The sequence below is a fragment of the Schistocerca americana genome, chromosome 3 (genome assembly GCF_021461395.2).
Source record: "Schistocerca americana isolate TAMUIC-IGC-003095 chromosome 3, iqSchAmer2.1, whole genome shotgun sequence".
Classification (NCBI taxonomy): domain Eukaryota; kingdom Metazoa; phylum Arthropoda; class Insecta; order Orthoptera; family Acrididae; genus Schistocerca; species Schistocerca americana.
In genome coordinates, this window is record NC_060121.1 from 618,374,069 (window position 1) to 618,401,603 (window position 27,535).

At 41.8% G+C, this 27,535-nt stretch overlaps 1 protein-coding gene across 1 annotated transcript in view; it reads right to left on the reverse strand.

Moving 5' to 3' along the window:
• Positions 1 to 9,201: 9,201 nt before the first annotated feature.
• LOC124606257 (ATP-dependent translocase ABCB1-like) overlaps positions 9,202 to 27,535 on the reverse strand; it is a 74,486-nt gene continuing 56,152 nt past the window's right edge. Inside the window, exons 16-20 of the mRNA XM_047138234.1 lie at positions 25,014 to 25,173; positions 19,661 to 19,855; positions 17,947 to 18,153; positions 14,641 to 14,787; positions 9,202 to 9,402 (exon numbers count right to left, since the gene is read on the reverse strand). Coding sequence (XP_046994190.1) covers positions 9,202 to 9,402; positions 14,641 to 14,787; positions 17,947 to 18,153; positions 19,661 to 19,855; positions 25,014 to 25,173 — 910 coding nt within the window. The remainder of the gene's footprint in view (positions 9,403 to 14,640; positions 14,788 to 17,946; positions 18,154 to 19,660; positions 19,856 to 25,013; positions 25,174 to 27,535) is intronic.

Genomic DNA, 27,535 nt, shown 5'->3' on the forward strand with positions numbered 1-27,535 from the left:
GGAAGACGGGAACTACTTTCTCATAATGATTACAATATACAACTAAAATTCTCACCATGTAGTTTCTTATGTCACGTCCGCTTTAAACGAAGTCGCCAATCTGGCAACGAATTACCTAATTCCTGTAATATACTTGTTTGTAGTATCCGACCTGTAGCTACGATATTGATGAACATGACATTCTCTTGTCGCTGCCAGTAAAGCCCAAGTTCTAGACAATGTCAACACTGAGTCAGAGTAAGTCTTTCTAGGCGAGCAGATCATTCAACAGTGCGGGTTTCAGACGAAATCTTTCACCCATTCCAAGACGTATTACGATAGCGACTGCTACTGTATAGATGAGAAACTTATTCCTGTAACTAGGAGGAACGTTGTATATTCATTAAGTGTATGTGATTTCTTCATGACAGTCAATAGAGTACAACTGCATTCTTCATATAGCATCATCTCCCTACGGCGTGGAGAAGGATGAGAAGACGGTAAGATGGTTACTATTTCGAGATTTATGGACCTGCTTGTATTGAATTATGGATGCACTAACACTGCGCATGGTAGCTTGCATCTGTCATCTCAACTCATAATGAGTTCCTCAAAATTTGATCACTGAATTAAGGCCTTATCCACACTGTAAACTTTAATGGAAATGACTAGCGCACTGCATTACTGTCGAAAGGAATTGCTAACTGCCATTTGAGGCACTGTAGCAAGCTGTCGTCAACTTTTGAGTTTTCCCTTTTCTCCCAATTTATCTGAATTCCTTCACACAAGGAGGAGGAAATTGTGCATGTCTGTTCTTGTATCAAAAGTGAGACGTTTAACTCTTTCTCCTGCAGACTGTTAAAATGCATACTGATGTGGGCCACTTAAAAAAATACATTTTTGTCGTAGTCCACTGATAGTTTTCGATATTAATAATAGCTCAATATCTGTCTACAAGCAGAGCACTCTATCTCCGTGTACGACTTTGAATAAGTTATCTGGATGAGATGTAGTAAGATGTCTATAACCCGTCACTGTTTTCCATTATCTTCTTCGATACACGTGATCAAAAGTCTTTGTATAACGTTGGCGCAGAATATTTGTGTCATTATTAAATTATGGCTTCGTTCTCGTTAGTTTCACTAAAGCGCCACTGTCTTTTTCTAAATTTATTCCGTCATCTAATATACGAGGGTTGTCAAGAAAGTAAGTTCTGATCGTTCGTGAAACGGACACCACAATAAAAACCCAATGAAACTTTGCACAGATGTGTTGGGTAGTGTCTCTAGTATGAGCGTCGATCGCATCAAGACTCTCTTTTCAGTTGTAAGTACACTGTGAGCGAGTAAAAGTGCCTAGAACAAAGATGTCTCTCGCCAAGTAGGAGGGCCCACTGGGAGGCTTCGCCTTAATGGATGCAACCCACCTAACACTTCTGTCACGCACTTCCTTCTTCATGGCAATTCTCAGCCGTACTCTGCAGGGGCAGTGAAGACGCTCCTGCAGCCTTTTCGATGGGAAGTGTTCGATCACCTACTACACAGCCCTAATTGGATCGTTCTGAGTATCATCTCTGTTCACATGAAACGCGCTATAGAGCAGCGTAGAGAATTATTGGAAATCACAGGCGGCTGCCTTCTATGACGCTGGCGTTGGAAATTTGGTATAACGCTCCGACAAATGTCTAAGACGGAGGGCGACTATGTAGAGAAGTATCTGGAAAGTGTAGCTAACTCTTGCAAATAAAATGTTTCTGATTTTCGCTGTGGTTTCCATTTGGTGAGCGATCGAAACTTATTTTTTGGACAACCGTCGTAATATGATACTTAACATTTATCAATTTGCCTCCTTTCGTCTTGCCATACGAATTATATACAGCGAGGAGGCTTGTTCCTCTATAATTCTTGCGCAGGTTTAACAAGGGGAAGATCTAAGACATGGACAGCCGATTCGGCTCAGATTTGGCAGGTCGCTTCTGCAAAACTTAAAAATTAAAGACTTACGTATTGTGGCCTAACAATTCATCCCCATCCCCCCTCCTCGTATTTGAGAAAACTCTTCCTATAGTTCGTGACTCGCAATCGGCTCAGAATTTACGGGATCGATAGATAATTGAAAACTGAGTGTTTTTTCATCCCCATATATGGCGTCTGCAAACGCATATTTTCCTAGAATTCAAAGAAAGAAACCTTTTCGATTTCCACTTACTTAAACCACAGCCTAAGGTAAAAGCTATTAACCGAAAGAGCAGTTGGAGTAGTGGCCAAGGCATCTGGCTATGGAGCGGAGAACCTCTCTTGGATTCCCGGTTGTATTCTGCGGGGTTTCTTTATTTTTATTTCTCCTCATAAAAATTGGCAGGTGTAAGAATGTTAATAAGATAAGTAAAGCAACAGGGTATATCAACTAGGTAGGTAATAAATTTCTCAAACGTTTTGGTTTAGTAAGAAATTAAAACCTTAATCCTGGTCGCTTTACAATTACTCTTTCACTCACTCTGTTAATTGTTTTCTACATCCTTCGAACAACTAGATGAATGGTACTTGTCATATAAACATTTGAATCAAAGACAACAAAAAACATATAACGAAAGCAATCTTCTCGCAACAACATTGTTCCTTCCAAAGATTTGGAGAAAAACAAACTGAGTTTTCGTTTAAAAATATTTCTTTCCCCGGAATTAATTTGATGCATGCCGCACATACGATAGAAATCGATGCTGAAAGTTAATCATGAATTATACTTTGAATATTTATTGCATCCATTTGGCTTTGCAGTTCCCACTGAGTTTCCAGACCTTGACTATAATTTTGAGGTCTCGAAATAAGAACTTGACTATAAAAATTAAAATCACATGGCTGGCACACAGGTGTTGTGCGATGGCTGCAACTGTATAAACATGTTGGCAGTACCTCCGCCACCTGGACTCGTGATATCACTGGCTAGGCAGGCTGTTTATCCGAGTGGCAAGGAGGAAGGAGAGATCCATTACGGAGCGGTTACCAGGAAGCGCTGGGTTTTGATGCCCCAGCGTTGGATGGGTGGTCCGATGGGTGATACTGGAGCTGTGGATTTGCTGTGTGTGTTGTGGAATGATGACAATCAAACGAAAGATCCGGTAAGAGGAAAGCGAGGTCACCTTTCCTGTGTCTCTTCGATCCTTACACAGATTCCTAGTATGTTTCGGAGTATTAGAGTTCCAAGACATTCGCGATCTTAAACAAAAGCTGTGCAAGAGTGAAGTGATACAGCCATTCATATTACAAGATAGGGTGGTGTGCTACAAACCGCGGAGACGAGGCCAGCCACAAAATAGTTGCTCGTGACGAACTGATCCGATTATTGCTCAAGTATTTTCAAAAGTCTCCGGTGGGAAACCACTTGGACTGAATAAGACACAGGAGAAAATTAGCCAGCTGTTTGTGTGGCGTAGACTGGATGACGAAATTCGGAAGAGAGTATCCAGCTATGGCATTTATTCCATTAGCAAACTGCGCACACTATTAATATAGGCCATTTAGCACCTAAACAGTTAGAAAGTACGTTCCAACGCTTTACATTGAATCCGTAGGGCCACTGCCAATGTCTAATAAGTATGTTTCGGTCTGTGTTGATGATTTTACTAGATTCGTTTGGCTGTTGCCAACTAAAGGGACAACAGCTCAAGTAATGATTCAGAATTTATGAAGAATTTTTGGATCCTTTAGACCTCCCCTCTTCATAGTAACAGACAGTCTAGCCATTTCACTGTTAGTAGCTGTAAACAATTTTGTGTGGGGATGGTGGTACGGTATCTAGCAGCCACACCGTATTATCCTACTCCGTTGTAATTTGGTTCAAATGGTTCAAATGGATCTGAGCACTATGGGACTTAACATCTGTGGTCATCAGTCCCCTAGAACTTAGAACTACTTAAACCTAACTAACCTAGGACATCACACACATCCATGCCCAAGGCAGGATTCGAACCTGCGACCGCAGCAGCCGCGCGGTTCCGGACTGCGCGCCTAGAACCGCTAGACCACCGCGGCCGGCCGTTGTAATTTGCGAACGACGGTTACTGAGTAGCAAAAACCAAGGCCTGGGCCTGAGACCGTTCGCTCCCCTGTCACTTTTAATACCGCGCCATGCGGCACACAAATCCACACCGGCCAGGTTATTTCTGTGATATTAGATGGCCACTCCACTTTACAGTCTATGGTCATCAGAGGACGTGTTGCCCGAAAATAAAGATGTACATAAGGTGATTGCTCAGGGGAGGCTGACCAGATAAAATCTTAGATAATAGCAAAGGGGGGAAGCAACGGGAGAAAGTAAGAGCCACCAGCCAAGTTCTTACAGGGTCGGGGATGAAGTGTGCATTATAAATCTTGAGAGTGTCAATAAGGCCTCTGAAAAGATTATGAAGAAATAGTTGCCGGTTGCAATGGTCCCTTTAAAATAAGGAGATTTGCCACCCTGGTCACGGTGTTATTAGGCGATTCACGAACGGGTAAAGAGCTTAGAGCTCAACTCACTCAGATTAAGCCGGTTGCTAAAGGCTATAGGACTTTAGTACCGAAATAAGAGGTGTAAGGAAGGGGGCCGGGGGAGAGGAAGTATGTGCCAATGTTGACACTTTATGTAGAGGTCGCACCACGTCCGCCTCCTGGGCTCGTTAAACCACTAGTGAGGCAGGTTGTTTATCAGAGTGAAAGGAGGGTTGAGTTAAGAAGCGGTGACGGTCAAGAGCTGGTGTCTGATGCCCCAGCGGTGGAAGTGCGGTAGATAGCTATTCGGACGGATGACACTGAAGCTGTGGGTTGCTGTGTGTGTTTTGGCGGTCACTAGTCCAGCGGGTCGTGAGAAATGAGAGCATGAATGTAGACGACGTGGAACTAGCCGTGCTGTTCCTACGCTCCATGTTAAAGGTACTGATATTCGTGACATTCTGGGAGGAACAGTGGTGAGCTATAGCGAGTCCACAGACAGCGTCTGGGCTGTGTGAAGTTCTGACAGCGTTGCTCGCAGGAGGCGTTATTTACCAACTAGTTTTGGTAGTCAAGTTAACACATGTTCTCTGACTGTTATGCAATGCATGTGAAACTGTACGCTGTTTCTTATTATCTTAACTAAAAGAAGAACAGAACTCCTTTGATAATAACATGTGTTATTTCTGCGTTTTATAATAATCTGTTCTCTTAGGTAAGGGTGAGATACAAATTCTAGCAGTATATGAAACAAGATTTCTGGACGAAAATGTTACAGAAACTAAAAACCACAGGATATTTTAGGGTAAATCAGCGATAAAAAATTATGAAATGTATGCCAGTACTTGGTGCCGTCTTCTATATTCAAATAACTTTCGTAAAAAACGTTACAGAATTCAAACCCAGTTCAGAAAGACTCTTTCTTCACACAGTGAAATGCAAAAATAAACAATATACCATTGTTAATTGCCATCCTCCAATTAATGATGACAATAAGAAATATCCGAGTAAATTAGAAGCATTCTGGGAACTCTTGGAAGGCGAAATGTCAGAAATTCCAAAATCAAATGTTGTGATACTGCTGGGGGATTCTGACGCACAAGTAGGGAGGGAAAAAAACTTTTAGAAAAATGGTAGGAGAATATTAGCCCATAAAAGAACGAACAAAAATTGCACAAGACTATTTAATCTTTGTAAACAATTTCAGTTGAAGTGAATGTCAACTTCCTTCAGATAATTGCGAAGAAAAGCAAAATCATGGATATCTCCGAATATAATACTACTGGGGCATGGGGCGGGGGTTCAAGTTAGGTCACGTGGCTATTTCTCAAAGCCACGTTAAAAAAATAATTAATGTAAAAGTAACAAGAAAGAAGGAATTTGACTCCTACAGGGTGTTACAAAAAGGTACGGCCAAATTTCAGGAAACATTCCTCACACACAAAGAAAGAAAATATGTTATGTGGACATGTATCCGGAAACGCTTACTTTCCATGTTAGAGCTCATTTCATTACTTCTCTTCCAATCACACTAATCACGGAATGGAAACACACAGCAACAGAACGTACCAGAGTGACTTCAAACACTTTGTTACAGGAAATGTTCAAAATGCCCTCCGTTAGCGAGGATACATGCATCCACCCTCCATCGCAAGGAATCCCTGATGCGCTGATGCAGCCCTGGAGAATGGCGTATTGTATCACAGCCGTCCACAATACGAGCACGAAGAGTCTCTACATTTGGTACCGGGGTTGCGTAGACAAGAGCTTTCAAATGCCCCCATAAATGGAATTCAAGAGGGTTGAGGTCAGGAGAGCGTGGAGGCCATGGAATTGGTCCGCCTCTACCAATCCATCGGTCACCGAATCTGTTGTTGAGAAGCGTACGAACATTTCGACTGAAATGTGCAGGAGCTCCATCGTGCATGAATCACATGTTGTGTCGTACTTGTAAAGGCATATGTTCTAGCAGCACAGGTAGAGTATCCCGTATGAAATCATGATAACGTGCTCCATTGAGCGCAGGTGGAAGAACATGGGGCCCAATCAAGACATCACCAACAATGCCTGCCCAAACGCTCAAAGAAAATCTGTGTTGATGACGTGATTGCACAATTGCGTGCGGATTCTCGTCAGCACACACATGTTAATTGTGAAAATTTACAATTTGATCATGTTGGAATGAAGCCTCATCCGTAAAGAGAACATCTGCACTGAAATGAGGATTGACACATTGTTGGATGAACCATTCGGAGAAGTGCACCCGTGGAGGCCAATCAGCTGCTGATAGTGCCTACACAAGCTGTACATGGTACGGAAAGAACTGGTTCTCCCGTAGCACTCTCCATACAGTGACGTGGTCAACGTTACCTTGTACAGCAGCAACTTCTCTGACGCTGACATTAGGGTTGTCGTCAACTGCACGAAGAATTGCCTCGTCCTTTGCAGGTGTCCTCGTCGTTCTAAGTCTTCCCCAGTCGCGAGTCATAGGCTGGAATGTTCCGTGCTCCCTAAGACGCCTATCAATTGCTGCGAACGTCTTCCTGTCGGGACACCTTTGTTCTGAAAATCTGTCTCGATACAAACGTACCGCGCCACGGCTATTGCCCCGTGCTAATCCATACATCAAATGAGCATCTGCCAACTCCGCATTTGTAAACATTGCACTGACTGCAAAACCACGTTCGTGATGAACCCTAACCTGTTGATGCTACGTACTGATGTGCTTGATGCTAGTACTGTAGAGCAATGAGTCGCATGTCAACACAAGCACTGAAGTCAACATTAACTTCCTTCAATTGGGCCAACTGGCGGTGAATCGAGGAAGTACAGTACATACTGACGAAAGTGAAATGAGCTCTAACATGGAAATTAAGCGTTTCTGGACACATGTCCACATAACATCTTTTCTTTATTTGTGTGTGAGGAATGTTTCCTGAAAGTTTGGCCTTACCTTTTCGTAACACCCTGTATACCGACGGCATACTGGACGAGTTCAATTTTTTGTCGATTAAATTTTAATGGGGCTACAGATAAGGTTCCACATCGGCTGCTGTTGCTCGAATTGCATGTATTTTTGTTTTACATGACTGGTCGATTTCTGGCATGCAAGCCATTCTCAAGTGCTATGAATATGAATAAATGCTGTCAATGTGAGACAGCAGTGGATAATGTCCTATAAGGTGGAAATAGGGCACTCGTGTAAAATTAGTTAAATAAAAATATTAGAAAATAAAGTTAAATAGTTAACAGAGCAATCAGTTAGACCTGAGGTGAAGATGCAAAGGCGGTGTTGGTGTTTCTGGTGGTGGTGATGCAAACTGTCTGTGAACATCTGCGATTCAAGTAACTTCGGAAATGATTAGTATTAGTCTGCTTGTTATCCTGGTGTTTTAGTAATTAATCAGGTCACAGTTTTCTAACGCTTCTCGCAAAACAGGTAGCCAGGAGAACATGTTTGACTGTATTGTTGGGAAGAATAACAGGAAAGTGTATATTAAAAATAATTTATTTATAAAATTATATAAATAAGAAACATTTAATTCTAATCTAATACATACAATAAATAATCCTCAAAATAAATATAAAGGAAAAATAGCGAAAGATGAGATTTATTCAGAAGCCGAGTTCATATCGTTGGTTTAGAAATATTGTCACAGTGAGGGTGCACACGCTGATGTACCATCGTAACAATGTATACGTTAAATAAGCGTTCTTTATATTGTACTGCACGGCTTTTATGAAAGACATTTTTGTGTGTACCACCACAAGCTGCTGAAATCTTTGTTGTTCTGGAATGAGTTTCGATATCGTGCCATTATATAACAGACTTGAGAAATTTAAAATGATGTATGCCACCGCCCGCATCTCGTGGTCGTGCGGTAGCGTTCTCGCTTCCCACGCACGGGTTCCCGGGTTCGATTCCCGCCGGGGTCAGGGATTTTCTCTACCTCGTGATGGCTGGGTGTTGTGTGCTGTCCTTAGGTTAGTTAGGTTTAAGTAGTTCTAAGTTCTAGGGGACTTATGACCACAGCAGTTGAGTCCCATAGTGCTCAGAGCCATTTGAACCATTTTTGATGTATGCCACAGGTACATAATTCTAAAATTTGTTGTATAACTACACACCCTGTGCTTTGAAATTGAGTGGACTGTGGCATGCCATGACATTGTCTGTCACACATCTACTTACTTTCACAGGACTGAGTACGTATGTAATTTATTTTAAAATTATGAACTCGTGGTACAGACTATTTTAAGATTTTGAGGTGTGACAAATGATTACGTAATGTCGAAACTAGTTACAGACCCACTTACTTTCACGGTACTGAGTAGCCATGTAATATATTATGAAATTATGGACATGTGATACAGACTATTTTATGAATCTAAAGTCTGACAGATGTTGTCGACACATGTTGTCGAAACTAGTTGCACTACAATAAAAATTATAGCAGGTTCTGTCGGCATATACAAGAATGTTAAATGTGTTGAGTCTCCAAAGCACTCACTTTATACTGCACAATATATAACGACGTAGTAGAAGATCCAACATTACACTTCTTTACAGCTATCAGTGTAGATCAGACGATTTGGAAAGAATCATTCTGTATGAATGAAATGCATTTCTCTGCGAGCAAGTGGAGTATGGTCCAGTTTTTCAAGTTACCGTCCTTGGGAGACGGGATCTCAGTAGAGAAGTAGAAAAATAAATTATTAGAGACGACAAAGACAGAGGGAGGAAGGAGCTAATGTGCTACCGGCGGCCTGCCTGCAGGCTGTGCAACTTGTGGTAGATGCCCCGTCGCTCCAACAGCTCTGCGTGTTTCCCGAGCTCGGCCACGCGGCCTTCGTTGATGACACAAATCACGTCGGCGTCCTGGATGGTCGTCAGTCGGTGAGCGATGGTGATGCACGTGCGTCCCTCCTTCGCCTTGTCCAGCGCTTCTTGCACCACCTGTTGAACAAAATCAAGAGTAGTAAGGTCACTAAGATATCCCCCCAGGTTCCTGGTAGTCAACCCGTATCATGCCAAAAATACAACAACCACTGTTCTCATCACCAATAAATGGGGACCTCAGATCCTGTTATTAAATTTCTGATCTGGAGTAGCCACTATCTCATTGGCTCAGTTCAGACCATACAAGGAGCGGATGCAGTTCTCAGTGAAAACTACTGTACTGTCCACTGAAATACATTCCTGGTGTGGTATTATGCCACGCTCCCAACACACAAGACGAGAGCTATTGGCAAGATGAGGAATGGCAGAGACAAAGCTCAATAGGACTTACATACTGTGTCAGTTTCAGAAAAAGCTTTATATTCCCAATGTCCTCGGTAAGTCGCAAACAAGTTCGTCGAAACCAAAGACAATGGTGAGCCAGAACCAGATGTCTCTGCAGAATGAATAATGTCTTCTGAACCTCGTTCTTATGAAATGAAGATAGAGTGGACAACGGGAGATAGACGACGTTACGAAGTTTTGAGTTAGTAGGTTTTTACAGTGCCTGATTTGTGACGGTACGCACCGGTACACTGTACGGGTACCTCTGAACAAAAAAAAAAAACACAAATTTTGTGATGAGGTAAGATAAAACTTATTTTTGGCCAGAATAAATATTGTATTCGCACTTTTAAAATGTGCAGAAAAGCGTGAAAATAGCGCTTTAAGAAGTCTAAAATTCAAACGCCGTCCCTTGAAGGTCGCAGTACCAGAACCTCTTTTTTTTTTATAAATGAAGCACAAGGTTTTTACTAGGGTGAGCCAGCGGACATTTATGACTGCAGGGGACTACAAACTATCGAAGGGAATTTACTGTGTTGGCTGTGCCCACTCCGACGCACGCATCTAGACTTTGTCAAGTGCGGAGAAAGGAAGGTTAGGTTTATCGTCCCATCGAGAACAAGGTCATTAGAGATGTAGCACAAGCCCTGATTGGGGAAGGATTTTATTGAAATCACGGAAAACTTAAATCAAGATGACCCGATTCTGGAATCTGGAACCTGCGCGCAGTAGTCGAGCCTTGGTCTCCCTCTACAATTTTTACGCCACATGCTTTCCTCTGTTACCTAACAGGCGATTCCTTGATGTCTCGGGGTGTGTCCTATCAATTGGTTCCTTCATTTAGTCAAGTTATGCCAGAATACCTTTTCTCCACAATTCTATTCGGTGCATCTTCATCAGTTACCCAATATTCACAGCTCATCATCCGCATTCTTCTAAAGAATCACTTTTCAAAGAACACTGTTCTCTTATTGCCTAAACTGTTTGTCGCCCACGTTTAACTTCCACGTAACACTACACTCTCTACAAATATCATTACAAAAGACGTCTTGTTATGGCCGGTTTTCTTACATGAGCCGCCGGCCGAAGTGGCCGTGCGGTTAAAGGCGCTGCAGTCTGGAACCGCAAGACCGCTACGGTCGCAAGTACGAATCCTGCCTCGGGCATGGATGTTTGTGATGCCCTTAGGTTAGTTAGGTTTAACTAGTTCTACGTTCTAGGGGACTAATGACCTCAGCAATTGAGTCCCATAGTGCTCAGAGCCATTTGAACCATTTTCTTACATGAGCCGTAGAAGTCGAAGAGGAACCTCAGCCTTGTATTTTTTTTTTTTTCGTTTTTAATTTCACAGGAACCCACCAAAGGAAGTCTTGTGATGTTTTGAACAACATAGTAAATGGAACAGTACAGCTAGGATTCTTAAACATTTTTTATTCCTTTATATTCCCTTTCAAGTACAAGTCAGTACATAACACAACAGTCTATTTAAACTCCGTTTTCTTTCATTCCTTTTATGATCGCAGACTCAGACATGGGGAAGATGAACATTTCGACGTCATGTTAACTCTGTGCGTGGTTAAATAATCGAAATATTGACAGAAACGCAGCGACATGAACAAAATTTAACGAAAGTAAATGCTTTTGAATTAATCTAAGAAATTATTTTATTGTAAAGAAAGCGACTGAAAGTATTTGTAATGATATGAAGATCGTATATATTTTGCATGTTATAAAAATGGATGTAAATGTGTGTGTTTGAGTGTGTGTGTGTGTGTGTATGTGTGTGTGTGTGTCCGCGCGCGTGGTTGCATGTATCCCACATCTCCTAAACCATGAGACCAATTATAACCAAACTTGGCACACACATCCCTTACTGTCAGACAACAATCGCTGCCGGAGTAAGGACCACCTACATATCATAGTTCAGGAAATATGATGTCATAAACAATGAGATGCGTGAAAATCTGCTGGATTATCCATTGCGTTTAAATTTATTACTGCTATGCACTACCTCTATTCGTAATAAATTTCGCAGATATTATTCACATAATCCGCTAAATGCATCCACAAAATTATATCGTGGTACTGTAACACTATTATCGATATTTCATAGAATTGTCTTATCTAACTTCTTTGTCTGTTTTCACTTAACGTTAATTCTGTACCACCAAGCTCTTTGATGTAGCATCTGCATAAGTGTTTTATTCATTATTTATGGCCATTTATGTAATTGTAATTAATCTATGAATGTAATTTTAAAAGTAATATACCGTACGAAAATGAAAATGTTAAAATTTGACTTGTAATACTGTAACATGCGCAGGGAAAGTAGGTTTGTTATCATATAAAATTTGGAGGTACGTCCCCCCGCAACAGAACTGGGTAGGAGCGAATAAAAACGGTGGATCTGACGATCTAACTGTAAGGTTCCTGTGTGGCATGAGTCAGATGGTGGCTAGCAGCCAAAGTGTGCCCATCTTGTGAACTCAACGAGGCAAGAATAACTGCAAGATTGTATAATATAGCCTCGGATGTGGACATAATTAGGCTTATTATTCACGACATACTTAGGCTGGCTCTGTACTACGAAAATTCAACGCTAAGAAGAGAATTTTCAGAGCTATGTACACAGCAAGAGCCATGGATGCTTTTGCCCCCTTTTTTGAATAACGTATGAGGCCAATACTGCCACCACCTTTATCTCAAATTACCAGTAGATTATTGAATAACTGCATGGATCAGTTATGCGATGTCTTTTTCAATAATAAGTTTGTGTTCTGTAATCTTTGTGCTGAACGATCATATTTTATCCTTATTCGTTTATCTAGACAGGGTCCTATACCAAGTGCTATGATAATTCCGAGTATCCTATTTTATTGCACTGAAAAGTAGTTACTTCTTTTAACAAAATTTCTCAGACTTTGTGGAGTAGTAAAGTATACAATTATTTAGTGAGCATAAGTTTTGAAATACTCCGCAAAATTTTCATAAAAGGATAGTTACAGTTTCGTCAAAGTATAATTGCTAAGAGAAGTTTTAAAACATTCAGTTTAAAGATACTTCTTGTTGGAATAACAGTGGTTATTATTTCATGTGTTACATACTCGTCGTTAAGAATTTCCACTATCGAGTTGTGAGTTAAATGTTGAGCCTAGATACGAGTCTAATGATAGGCAGGGTTTGAGAGACGATGGTAAAAAGAAAAAAACTAAAATACTTCCACTTGACAGCTCGCTGCAGTTGTTAATGTGTTTATCTTGGGACTTCTTACTATTCTCCGCTACTCAAGTGAAGTCATACATTCTAATTACACCGTGCAATATGTAAACTGTATGGAATAGTTAATTCTTACCAGTTCCAATGTGCTGTAACAAACGTAATGAAGAAAACTGAAACTTTGCTTTGGTTTTTGTTTTAGAGAACTTGTCATCCATAATGGAAAATAATATAAATTTATTATCAACGTATAATTGGTGTTATTTTTGTTCTAAAGTGATTTTTACAAAAATCATGCAAAATTTGGTAAAGAGGGCGAGGCTAATAAACAATTGAGGAAAAAATTGCCACGATTAAGTAAGCCAAAATTCAAAAGAGAATCTTCGTTGGCCCACGGATGTGAGTACTTTTCACTACAAGCAATTTGATGAAATGTTATATGGCGATGAGAAGGTTCGCTGAGAAAGTTTTTAAAAACGTTTATTTCAGTTTCTTAGAAAGTAGGAGATCACGAAGTAATGAGGAGTTTGTGGATGAACTGTAGTCATGTTATGAAGAGCTTGGGCAGTAAATCGCAAGCTTGACAAAGTTATTATTGTATTAACCAATTTCCTATTCGTAAACTTTTCCAGGGTATATCGACGCTTAAACAAGTATATTGATAGTATAAAATACTACACACATTTCTGAAGCTGGAGTTAAATGTTTCTTTTAATAGCTATTTTTCATCGTATTATATCTAAATAAGTGCAGAAACGCTAAATATGAGTAAATTACAATTTTCTATAAACTCTCGTTGCACATTTTACTGTTATTATCATTTTCTTACTGTATTTGCGCCCAATTTGTGGAAGTTTGCCTAGACTAACATAAAATAAGTCACTATTAGAACGTTTCTGTTGCGTGACTTGTGCGTGATGTATGTGTGTGTGAGTTCAATGTTTTACCTGCTATATTAATAGTGATTTTAAGCGCATTCCGTCATTCTCGTATTTTGGTACATAACAGTTCCGTGTCAATTAATTTATCATCCCAGAATTGCTTTTTTTATGTGTGAAATCTTATGGGACTTAACTGCTAAGGTCAGCAGTCCCTAAGCAGTCCTAAATTATCCTAAGGACAAACACACACACCCATGCCCGATGGAGGACTCGAGCCTCCGCCGGGACCAGCCGCACAGGCCATGAGAAATGCTATTATTGATTTTACCAGTATGCATGTTATAGTCCCTTCTTCGACTGTCGTCAGTTCTTGTGCTGCTCAGATAACAAAACTCATCCAGCAACTGCAATGTCTTATTTTGTAATCTAATTTTACTAATATGTTTCGGCTACAGACCGGTACCATTGTTTTGCTTATGTTGATGTTCATATTATAGCTTCTTTCCACGACACAATATCACGAGTAAACCTTGGAGTTTTTATTTCGTTCACCTGAACTTTTAATTCTTGTTCCAAATGGATAAAATAAGTACATGAAAATTTTTAACTGGTCAAAAGGTTCTCAACTTGTATGATCAATGTCGAATAAAATCTCAAGCGTTCGCGAGGGCTAAGAGTGATTAAGTCCCTGAAGACTGTGATGGAGTTGGTTTATCGAAAGCTTCGGATTTTATCAGAATTTGAGGCGGGAAGTTAAGCGACAACCTGTAACCAAGGACTCCGTCGCCAGAGGCTTTGTAGCCAAAATGCTTACCTTCTCACTCTCAACGTCGAGTGCAGATGTAGCTTCGTCGAGCAGCAGTATCTTGGGGTTCCGGACGAGCGCCCGGGCAATGGCCACGCGCTGCTTCTGCCCTCCAGACAGCTGCGTGCCCTTCTCCCCCATGCGCGTGTCGTAGCCCTGCAAAAACACACCAAGTGCTACTAACAAAAAGTCCTAAAACAGGGGGTGCTCGTTCGGTTTCACTTGTTTCGTCACTCTTACGATACTTCAGGTGATGAGTAAATCAAGTGAGTTGTTGTGTTGTGGTCTTCAGTCCTGAGACTGGTTTAATGCAGCTCTCCATGCTACTCTATCCTGTGCAAGCTTCTTCATCTCCCAGTACCTACTGCAGCCTACATCCTTCTGAATCTGCTTTGTGTATTCATCTCTTGGTCTCCCTCTACGATTTTTACCGTCTACGCTGCCCTCCAGTACTAAATTGGTGATCCCTTGATGCCTCAGAATATGCCCTACCAACCGATCCCTTCTTCTAGTCAAGTTGTGCCACAAACTCCTCTTCTCCCCAATTCTATTCAATACCTCCTGATTAGTTATGTGATCTACCCATCTAATCTTCAGCATTCTTCTTTAGCACCACATTTCGAAACCTTCTATTCTCTTCTTGTCTAAACTATTTATCGTCCATGTTTCACTTCCATACGTGGCTACAATCCAAACAAATACTTTCAGAAACGACTTCCTGACACTTAAATCAATACTCGATGTTAACAAATTTCTCTTCTTCAGAAACGCTTTCCTTGCCATTGCCAGATGCAAGCAATCAGGTTACCTTGCATTCGGAAAGTGGATGCACTGAGCGACTGTATGCGACGTATAAATTATAGAGTGGAGCAATCAGTTGTTCTTTTTAGATTTTATCATGCAAATCCAGATTTCGGCTAGTAGCTAGCCATTCTCAATGTGCTATTTTTTATTCTCAATGCATGTATGTCCCTGTTGTTCGGGCATTGAGAATGGCTAGCTACTAGTCGAAATCTGGATTTGCGTAATAAAATCTAAAAAGGACGACTGATTGTTGCACTCTGTAATTTATAAGATGCAAGAAAGGTAAATGAAATACCGATTAACATCAGTTTTCATCGACGAAGCTTACTATCGGGCTGGAAGTGAGGAAGCCGAAGAAAAAAATGGCCATCAAGAATGTAACTACTTAGCATGCAATTCGACTCAAGGAGAAAATAAGGGAAACGTGATTACTAGTGTTAATTTATCCATAACATTAATGGCTGAGCTCTGTGGTTGTGAATTAAATTACAGGAAGAAATGGAGCAACCATCCAATTTTATTTAACTTTATTTATTAGAAGTCGGCATACTGAATGCTGTGGTGAATCAGTTTACTGGTGAATCTCAAAGTGTGGATGTTACTCCATATAAATGAGAAACAAGGAGCTATAAGTTGCAGACAAAAATGTAGTCCTGATGAAGCATACGTATTATGCTTACTGAAGATACGCGAAACCCTAAACGCGTCTCGGAATAAATAAATTTATACGAAGGTAGTCGGCTGATGTATTTTTGAAAGTGATTAGTAATAACAGCAACGAGGATGTGGAAAAGCAAAGTTGAGGGCGGTACACGAAGAGAACAGAATAAACGTTTTTAAGTCGCAGGAGTTGATATGAAGTGACCAACATTAAGCAAACATAGAATCCTTCTGTTGCAGAACGTTGGTCTAGAACCAAGTAAGAATTATCCCAAACTCTTTGTCACGAAGCTCACACCTACAATACTAAGTCATTAAATGACAGAAACTACAGCGCAGCTTTGACACAGAAATAAATAGCATGTTGCGTTGTGAGACCAACAGTATTTCCTCTACAACGTACCACTAACATGTGGTAACTAGATAGTATTTCACTACACAGTAGTCCGTAAAATATGACAATGCTTTTGATTTAGTGGTCCGTACGCGTATAGCCAGGTGTCACTATCATCTCATTTACTTATTTTAGTTAGAATGAGTGTACCCATATGAGGTCACTGTCAGAGTGAAGGGTCAGCAGAGAAGCAATTATCATCATCGTCTCTTCACTCTCGTCATCATCTACTTCAAAGTAGCCACATTTTCCTTCTGGTTATTTTGAGAGTTGTCATTTCTGCTTACGTTTTTTTATGTTCTCTTTTTGAAAAGATATTCAGTACTCTTTTTATGCCTTTATTGCCAGTGTGATCCAGTGAACTGCAACCTCTGATCCCTCTAACAATCTCACGGCAATTAATAACTATATCATACAATACATGTTACTTAATTGCTTACTTTGCAAGTAGGCTGTTTAGGTTTTTATGTTGGTAGCTCGACGTAGCGCTCGATATTAAAATCGCTAACTGCGCTGTTTGCAGTCTGTGGCTGGTTGGACTCATTATTGGATCTTATTTGCTAGTGTAGTGTTGGGCAGTTGGATGTGAACAGCTCCTAGGGTTGGGCAGTTGGAGGTGAGCCGCCAGCAGTGGTGGATGTGGGAAGAGAGATGCCAGAGTTCTGAGATGCTAATATGAGCGGACTATCTGGACATGTGTCCTTCAGAAAAAGGAAATTTGTTAAACTGGATGTCACGAACATATATATATTATGACTTTTGAACACTACTAACGTAAATATATTGTGTGTTCTCTATCAAAATCTTTCATTTGCTAACTATGACTATTAACAGTTAGTGCCTTCAGTAGTTAGAATCCTTTATTTAGCTGGCAGTATTGGCGCTCGCTGTATTGCAGTAGTTCGAGTAACGAAGATTTTTGTGAGGTAAGTAATTCATGAACGGTATAGGTTATTGTTAGTCAGGGCTATTCTTTCGTAGGGATTATTGAAAGTCAGACTGCGTTGCGCAAAAATATTGTGTGCCCGTTTAGAAATGATCAGAATAAGTAAAGAGAAAACAGTCTTAGTACGTTCAGTTTCACTCTGCAGTTTGAAAATCAAGTAAGGTAGAAGTTTTACCAGCACAGTCATTCTTTACATTCAAAAGGGGAAGTTTCAACTTTCGTACGTATATGAAACCTAGGAAACGCAGAAAGAAGTAAAGAGAGAAGTGTAGTTTCTTACGACATCTTAACTTGACGTTCATTCAAAAAAACATAAATGATCTTTTCTCACGTAATGAATCCTATTGAGACCTACTTTAAATCTTTTGTCTCACAATTTCTCAATGTCTACTGAGTCTGTTACGTCTTTCTCAATATTATTGGTTGAAATCATGGAAGTGATATCAGGAATGCACACGTTCCCTCAACTGTAAGTCGTTACGAACACAGGTAGCACGGCTGGTGTCCTCACCTGCGGCAGGGAGGCAACGAAGTTGTGTATGTTGGAATTCTTGGCTGCAGCGATAATCTCCGTCATGGGAACCTCCCTGGAGTTGTCGCCGTACGCGATGTTCTCCGCTATGGTCCGGTCAAACAGCACCGGCTCCTGAGACACGATGCCCATCTGCTCTCGCAGGTTCGCCATCTTCACCTTTGACACGTCTCGCTCGTCCACACGCTGCAACAGAAAATCTGCATTGAAGAAAATGTGATCCATACTAAATGAAGAGTCATGAAATTATCTGTGACACTTGTTATCTGAGATCGCCGAACCTATGTATGTAAAAGCGGTTTTACAGGTTGTATTACATGCCAAGATACGTGACTGTTATGTGACTTCAGATATTTGCCGGCCGAAGTGGCCGTGCGGTTAAAGGCGCTGCAGGCGCTGCAGTCTGGAACCGCAAGACCGCTACGGTCGCAGGTTCGAATCCTGCCTCGGGCATGGATGTTTGTGATGTCCTTAGGTTACTTAGGTTTAACTAGTTCTAAGTTCTAGGGGACTAATGACCTCAGCAGTTGAGTCCCATAGTGCTCAGAGCCATTTGAACCATTTTTGAACTTCAGATATTTTACTTTTATCTTTTCATGTAATGGGGAGAATGTGTGACGCCTTTGAAAACAGACTGCGATGCCGAATAAATGGTCATAATCTGTAATGCGTCGAAGGCCACCACCCCTCAGAGTATGTTGTCCCTCTTTATCTATGGGTCTTTGATTGTAATTTTTGTAACTGGATATGGTTCAAATGGCTCTGAGCACTATGGGACTCAACTGCTGTGGTCATAAGTCCCCTAGAACTTAGAACTACTTAAACCTAACTAACCTAAGGACATCACACACATCCATGCCCGAGGCAGGATTCGAACCTGCGACCGTAGCGGTCGTGCGGTTCCAGACTGTAGCGCCTTTAACCGCTCGGCCACTCCGTAACTGGATATGAATGGAACGTTTTTGAATGGAGTCCAGTTTATCAGATTAGGTGTTCACTCTAAGGTACGAGGGTTGTTACATAAAACAAATGTATTGCAGACTGAAAGAAAAAGTAATATTTGCTCTGGCATTGAGCGTATTGAAGCAAATTAGTTTTATCTAAAGAATATTCCAGACAGTGCACCGCAAAGAGAAAGACAGTGCAGACAGGTCTGATTTCTCTTGCATTATCCCGCTCAGCCACTGTTTTGCTTTGCTTTCCGAAAATAGCTGATGTAAACAAGTGGTAGAGCACTTGCCCGAGAAAGGCAAAGGTCCCGAGTTCGAGTCTCGGTCCGGCACACAGTTTTAATGTGCCAGGCAGTTTCATATCAGTGCACATTCCGCTGCAGAGTGAAAATCTCATTCTGATACAAACAACATTAAGAGATCTGATCTTCTTCTTTTTCTAGTTCCTTCGCATCGGCTCAGCGTCGACATGGTTAGTAAAAGGTTTGACAAGGTTAATTTAAGAGGTGGCCAGATACCGTTCCTATTGCCATCTCGTTACCTCCTAAGGCAACATATGTATATCCCTTCTGTCTGCTTGTCGCGTCATGCATGGGAAAGTGAGCGATGGTTTTCTAAATGTTTTCGAATATTGTAAGTGAGGCATGACTTGAGAACCAGACCGGTATTTACCTACTGGGATGTTGTAAACCGTCTAAAAACCACTTCCAGGCTCTCTGGCACACCGAGTCTCCTTTACTCACCACAACTCCAGCGGTGGGGTCGTAGAACCTCTCGAGCAGCTGTATACAGGTGGACTTGCCGCATCCAGAGGGCCCCACCAGCGCCACCGTCTGACCGGGCCGCACATCCAAGTTCAGACCACGCAGCACCAGGCTCCCCACACGGGTAGGGTATGCGAACTCCACACTTGAGTACTGCACCTCACCGCGGCTATCCTGTATACAAATATACTCTTATTGTACTGCTGTAGAACATAATTCAGCCAACCATCCAGAATTAAGTTCCATTTCCATTCCTAAGAACAGAAAGAGTTACAAAAATACCGACAACTAGCAATATATGTCGAATGAAACAAGTTTACTGTTAGCAGTCATTGTTTACTTATATCTACAACGCGTTTCGAAGATTTAAGTCTCCATCATCAGGTAGATTTACATGCATTAGTACGATATATGAGCGTGTTGTGTTACTGTGTTCGGGTAACTTGTAGCACTGTCTCCAGTTGTTACTGGCTCCTTTCTCCATCGTAACATATCACATGTAAACTGTCACATTTTGTTTACAAAATATAACTTTTTGCATGTGCTGTCTTACGACAGAGAAAGGAGTTTGTGACCACTGGAGACAGTGCCACAAGTTACCCCAAAATCGTAACACAAAATACAAGGTGGTCCATTGATGGTGACCGGGCCAAACATCTCACGAAATAAGCGTCAAACGAAAAAACTGCAAAGAACGAAACTCGTCTAGCTTGAAGGGGGAAACCAGATGGCGCTATGGTTGGCCCGCTAGATGGCGCTGCAATAGGTCAATTGATACAACTGCGTTTTTTTAGAATAGGAAACCTCATTTTTTATTACATATTCGTGTAGTACGTAAAGAAATATGAATGTTTTAGTTCGACCACTTTTTTCGCTTACTGATAGATGGTGCTGTAAAAGTAGTCACAAACGTATAAGTACGTGGTATCACGTTACATTCCGCCAATGCGGCCGGTATTTGCTTCGTGATACATTACCTGTGTTAAAATGGACCGTTAACCAATTGCGGAAAAGGTCGATATCGTGTAGATGTATGGCTATTGTGATCAAAATGCCCAACGGGCGTGTGCTATGTATGCTGCTCGGTATCTTGGACGACATCATCCAAGAGTCCGGACCGTTCGCCGGATAGTTACGTTATTTAAGGAAACAGGAAGTGTTCACCCATATGTGAAACGTCAACCACGACCTGCAACAAATGATGATGCCCAAGTAGGTTTTTTAGCTGCTGTCGCGACTAATCCGCACATCAGTAGCAGACAAACTGCGCGAGAATCGAGAATCTCAAAAATGTCGGTGTTGAGAATGCTACATCAACATCGATTGCACCCGTACCATATTTCTGTGCACCAGGAATTGCATGGCGACGACTTTGGACGTCGTGTACAGTTCTGCCACAGGGCACAAGAGAAATTATGGAACGATGACAGATTATTTGCACGCGTTCTATTTAGCGACGAAGCGTCATTCACCAACAGTGCTAACTTAAACCGGGATGATATGCACTATTCGGCAACGGAAATTCCTCTATGGCTGCAACAAGTGGAACATCAGCGACCTTGGCGGGTTAATGTATGGTGCGGCATCATGGGAGGAAGGATAATTGGACCCCATTTTATCGATGGCAATCTAAATGGTGTAATGTATGCTGGTTTCCTACGTAATGTTCTACCGATGTTACTACAAGATGTTTCACTGCATGACAGAATGGCGATGTGTTTCCAACATGATGGATGTCCGGCACATAGCTCGCGTGCGGTAGAAGCGGTATTGAATATCATATTTCATGACAGGTGGATAGGTCGTTGAAGCCGCAAGTTCACCGGATCTGACGTCCCCGGATTTCTTTCTGTGGGGAAAGTTGAAGGATATTTGCTACCGTGATCCACCGACAACGCCTGACTACATGCGTCAGCGCATTATCAATGCATGTGCGAACATTATGGAAGGCGAACTACTCGCTGTTGAGAGGAATGTCGTTACACGTGTTGCCAAATGCATTGAGGTTGACGGACATCAGTTTGAGCATTTATTGCATTAATGTGGTATTTACAGGTTCTCACGCTTTAACGGGATGCGTTGTCAGAAATGAAAAGTTCACAAAGGTACATGTAACACATTGGAACAACCAAAATAAAGTGTTCAAACGTACCTCACTTACCTAATTTAAAAAACCTACCTGTTACCAACTGATCGCCTAACATTATGAGCCATATGTTTGTGACTATTATAGCGCCATCTATCACAAAGCGAAAAAAGTGGTCCAACTAAAACATTCATATTTCTTTACGTACTACACGAATATGTAATAAAAATGGGGGTTCCTCATTAAAAAAAAACGGAGTTGTATTCGTTTGACCTATGGCAGCGCCATCTAGCGGGGCAACCATAGCGCCATCTGGTTTCCCCCTTCGTAGTTTTTTCGTTTGAGGCTTATTTTGTGAGATATTTGGCCCTGTCACGATTAATGGACCACCCTGTATACATATGCCATACTAACACATGTAAATGCACCTGCTGATGGAAGATTTGGTTAAAAATAAACAGTGATCGGTAACAGTAAATTTGTTATTTCATTCGACATGAATATCGGTCACGGTAAAGCCAAACAAAAAACGGTCGCATCTGAAGGAATCCTTGTATTACTCGATATTGTTACAGAGATCCAGGCTGTTGATAAAATCGCAGTTCATCAGTATAGTACAGTAGAGTTCATGTTTTGTTATTTAGCAATGTCAGAGTAGCAACTGGCAAAAGAAACTATCTTCATAGACAAATAGTGAGGTTTTCCTTTGAATTAATTAATGCAGAAAGACGAGAAAACAGAATTGCAAACGAAAGCGTGAGAGAAGAGCACAAGAGAAGCTTCAAATGACGGACTTGTTGCTGTTACCATATGTGACGACAAGAGAAAGGAGACAGAGTTACATACTTTAATGTACGACGGAATTGAAAATACAGTAATGCCAAACTGATCCACACAAGCTGTCATTTTAATCCAAAACTAAATATGCATAAGACAGTTTTGTGGTCATATGTCATCGTCACCTGCAGACTGCCAGCGAAATGTTTTCAGCCATTGTTCAGCAACGTTGGAACTAAGGAATCACTGCGTTCCTCTTGTAGCCCACTGGAAGAGTCCACCTAGTTTATATCTGAGCCCTTCTCACAGCAGTACTTCCAACTAGTTTATATTTGAGCCTGTCTTCCTTCTGTTGGATATAAGCACAGCAGTACTTACACTCTGGCTGGAATCACAGGTGGCCTTGTCGTATAATAACTACACACAAAACTTGCCATAAAAATAACGGTCAATGGATATACTGGCGGCAGGGGTCAGTATGCCCTTGAGCAGTAGATGACATTCACGGATCAGCAAAAACATTATGACCACTGTCCACCGCCTGACTGAATTCCACCTGGTGGAGTTTCGGGAACGTCACAAAGTAAGGGAAGCATGTAAGCGGAGCAGAAATAAGCGGGGAATGATTCTCCTGGGGAGCAGTTCGGGTTTTAGAAGTGTCTTCCAACGAGCGTCATCGCCCACAATTAGTGGAGGAGGCATTCGATGCTCCGGAGCGCCGCCAGTGTTTCGGGGCGGTGTTCCTCGACGTTCATAGGGTTCGACAGTGCAAGACAAGACGGCCTCTCTTTTAAGTAACTTGAGCATGGAGTGCCGGTGCCACATGTTGCCTTATCCGCTCCTATCTCGTATACAGGACCTGCCATATGCAGGCTGAAGCTGAACTGTCCCTAGTCGGTCGTATCCGTGCTGGTGTGCACAAGATCTATGCAACTGACACTCCAAAGACCGGCCGCATACATCTCGTGCTGTAAGCTGGTAATTTAGTGATCTTCAGGAGCAACACGAAAGCCAACACTCCCAACGTAAACTGCAGCTCTCCTCTGATAAACTGCACACATGGGCCGACAAATGACACCTGAAATTCAATGTGAGCAACATGCAGCTCTTGATATTGACTCGCCGCGACATTGCCGCAGCGCTGCCACCCATCACCATCGCAGGCAGCCCTGTCCCATGAAGTGATACGGTGCGATACCTTGGGTCACGCTAGACCCCCGCCTAGGCTTCAGGAACCAAGTCAACGATCAGCTCAGCAACTTGCATCTACTGTTGAATTTATCTTCCACTTTACCATCGTACCTTGGTATCACATTGGAAATGCTCCATTCTGCACTGTAATACTCTGCCATCGGTGGGAACAAGGCGCCGGAATGCAAATACAGATGCTACAGGAAGTGCAGAACCATGCACTGCGGTGGCTTGGCAGCCACCAAAGGCGGAAATGACTGAGACCCCACCGTTTTAGAGCGGCTGCGCGCACCTTCTACAAGAAAACACTGCGGTAGCAAAATGTGAAAATTCGGGTGCTACCCCAAAACATTCAGCGTACAGGATTGTCACAACATTTGTGATATTGACAAAGGACAGACTGTTATGGCTTGGCACCTAAGAACGAGCATATCGGAAATGGCGATGTTGGTCGGCGTGCTACAGTCATGAGTATTTATGGGAAGCTGTTAAATCACAGTAAAACCACGAGTAGGGGAGCAGGTACTCAGTGTCCACGCCTTAACACAGATCGCGCATCGGAGGCTTGCCTGCATTGTAGAGCACGATAGGCGGCAATCACAGGTAGACCTGACGGCAGAGCCTAGTGCTGATGCGCTCATCGCACATTGTTGAAGATGGGTATCAGTAGCTGACGAACCCTACATGTTACTTTCGTGACACAATGACATCTTCATCTACGGCTATAGTGGGTACGGAATCATGAAATTGGACTGTGGATCAATGGAAACGTGTTCCCTGGTCGGATGAATCATGTTTCTCGCTACACCAAGTCGATGGTCGTGTGCTCAACTGTCCCAAGTTCTGCTGAAAATAAGATGTACCATTCAGAACCGACGTCAGATATATTTGATGTCTCGTTTTGATCCTTAACAGTGCAACCAACAGTGTCTCCGTATAGTTGAGAAAACTTCGCATAACAGATTTCATAATGTCCACCTCCACCCTCTCTCCTTTTCTCTTACAGATTTTTTCTCACCTAGCGAAATTCTTACTTCTGAGTTTTTTTATGTTAGTAGAGAATGAAAAATTGTATTTCCTTACTGGCTGAAACGCTAGACACCGCAGTTTGGTGCAAGAAGTTTGAAAATTTTGTTATACACTATCAATATCACTGTGAAAATACAGCTTCTGCACGGGGGATAAATTGTACGGGAAGAAAGAGATTGGGTTCTACACAGTAAATAAATTTGTATAAATGTCCAGCAGTGTTAGCAGTGTTTGAAAGCTCTTACTCACCCACTTCTCGTCTGTGGCGTTTGGTGAATCTGTGATTCTAGGCTGTCTTTCCAGCAGGTGGAACGCGTTAGAGGCCGCCTCTATTCCTTTCTGGAAATTGGGAGCGAATGAGAGTATATTCGCCACCATACCAGTGCCCATGATTAGAGTCTGTGACACCCTGGAAAGAAGAGACGATTTTAATGGAACACATAAACAGGAAACGGCTACGTACAGTGTTGCTAAAACTGCAACACTCAAAACTAATAGTCTGGTATTTTTGTGGTGAGGTCTTATGGCATCAAACTGCTGAGGTCATCGGTCCTTAAGCTTACGCACTACTAAATCTAACTTAAACTAACTCAAGTTAAGGATAACACACACACACACCCATGCCCGAGGGAGGACTCGAACCCCCGACGGGGGCGGGCAGCGCGGAAGTAATAGTCTGAATGAACACAAATTCAGCAGAAGGGTGACCCGCAATAAGTGATTGAAGCTACAAAGAGAGACTCAAAACAGGTACTTCTTGTGCGAAAAAATAAAAAATCCCTCAGCGTAACGCCTAGTTTAGTAGACGTAAACTAAATGGAAACATGCAAAAGAGGCTGTAATATTTCCCACCTCCTACCTTGGACTCCCTCATGATGATCGGTGGTGCGAAACCGAATGAATGTTATGGCGTCTCAGTTGATTAAAATTGCTGTTTGTTAACAAAACGTACAGGTGACACCGTGGATAATTTGCACATAATAAATATTTTGCATCGCATTGCGCACGCAGAACTCAACAAAAAGTGTATCCTAACAAATTTCCTCCCGCTCGCAGTCTTGCAACTTCCAACACTTTTGAGAGGTCTTATCATCTCCTTTGAATCACAATTTATTGAATCTCCTTATATAATAAAGGCATTTTGACGAGCGCTAACATCAGAATTAGGAAAAATCCTTAGATAGAACATATCCTTTGAGGATTAGTGCTTCAGCGTACTGCATAGGATGTCTTTTTTTGAGGACACGTTTCATTTGCATACTACTCAGAACTCATTATCAGTGTATTGCATTAAAAATAAAATGACACCAAAAGCAGACTGACAGTCTTGTTGCTCACACGCCTAGGAAAAACTTTAGATGTGCCACGTTCCATAAAACCACGTGTCTGGTGAGTTCGTCAAATTCCAGCTTTGCCCACGGTTACCATAATACTAGCAGTAACGTGAAACAAGAAACAGTATTTGTATATTTTGCTGTCACATGTTCCTCAAACTACTGTGATACTTTTCTGTTACGCCGTCGCCAAGGTAGCCCCTGCGGGCCTGCAACACATCTAACACGACACAGGACCGAGGTTGCCTAAGCCCAAAGGCGTAAGCAATGGTAAATATCGGCTGTTTTGGAAACAGACATTCCGCGTACTACTTCCTGCAGAGGGAGTTAGTGATGGCCTGCAGAAAGTATTACTACACCTGATTGGCTGACCAATACTATTTAAATGCTAGAACCAACACCGGACGTCAGTTCACGCCGAATACCGACCTCAGGGACGTCCCCACGGAAGACAATTTCTTCGCCATCGGAACAGGACTTGGAGTTAAGTGTATGTGTGTTACAACGGCCTCTCGTGGGAAACTTAGAAGTTATCTTTTGTTGCCTCTAGTCGGAAATTCTTACTGGCTTTGTGATTGTGACTTTTCGTTGTTATTCAGTTATTTCCATGTAGACTCACGTAAATAAAAGTTGTGTTGTAAAAACGTTAGAATTGTCAGTTACAACATCTTCTAAACCATTTCCGTGTATACTAATCTTCTTCTCTTCATGTACCTAACTCACTGGAAGTTATCAATAATAATTTTTAATTTCCATCGCCCTCTATAGTTTTAATATTTTTACGCCACTTTTTTTACACATCCTGTGAAATCTTGATTCTACGTAGCATAATTCATTCATTTGTTTTAAAATATTCTTTACAATTCCGATATTTAGCTGGTTACTTTACTCCTCATGTTTGGTATCATTTCAATTTTTTTCCTTTTTTTTTTTCAAAAATATGGTTCAAATGGCTCTTAGCACTATGGGACTTAACATCTGAGGTCATCAGTCCCCTAGACTTAGAACTACTTAAACCTAAGGACATCACACACATACATGCCCGAGGCAGAATTCCAACCTGCGACCGTAGCAGCCGCGTGGTTCTGGACGGAAGCGCCTAGAGCCGCTCGGCCACCGCGGCCGGCCCTTGTTTTTTCCTGAAGTTCCTTGCTGACCTGGGACATTGTAGTGACCGATTTTTCTGAGTGCATCTTGCTTACACACAGAAAGGTACTATCGCCATCAGTCTTATTTTTGATCTGCATTCCATTTCCTCTTGGCTGCTATTATGACTGTTCCTTTATCCATTTCATCCCATCCGTCACACAAAAGTTACACGGCAGTGTTATTAATACTCGTACATCACAGACTCATGACTGCTTCCTGAGAAGGCCCACTTTAAGTTATTTGAAAAATCTGATCATACTATCTTTACTGTTGAAGTTGACTTACGTG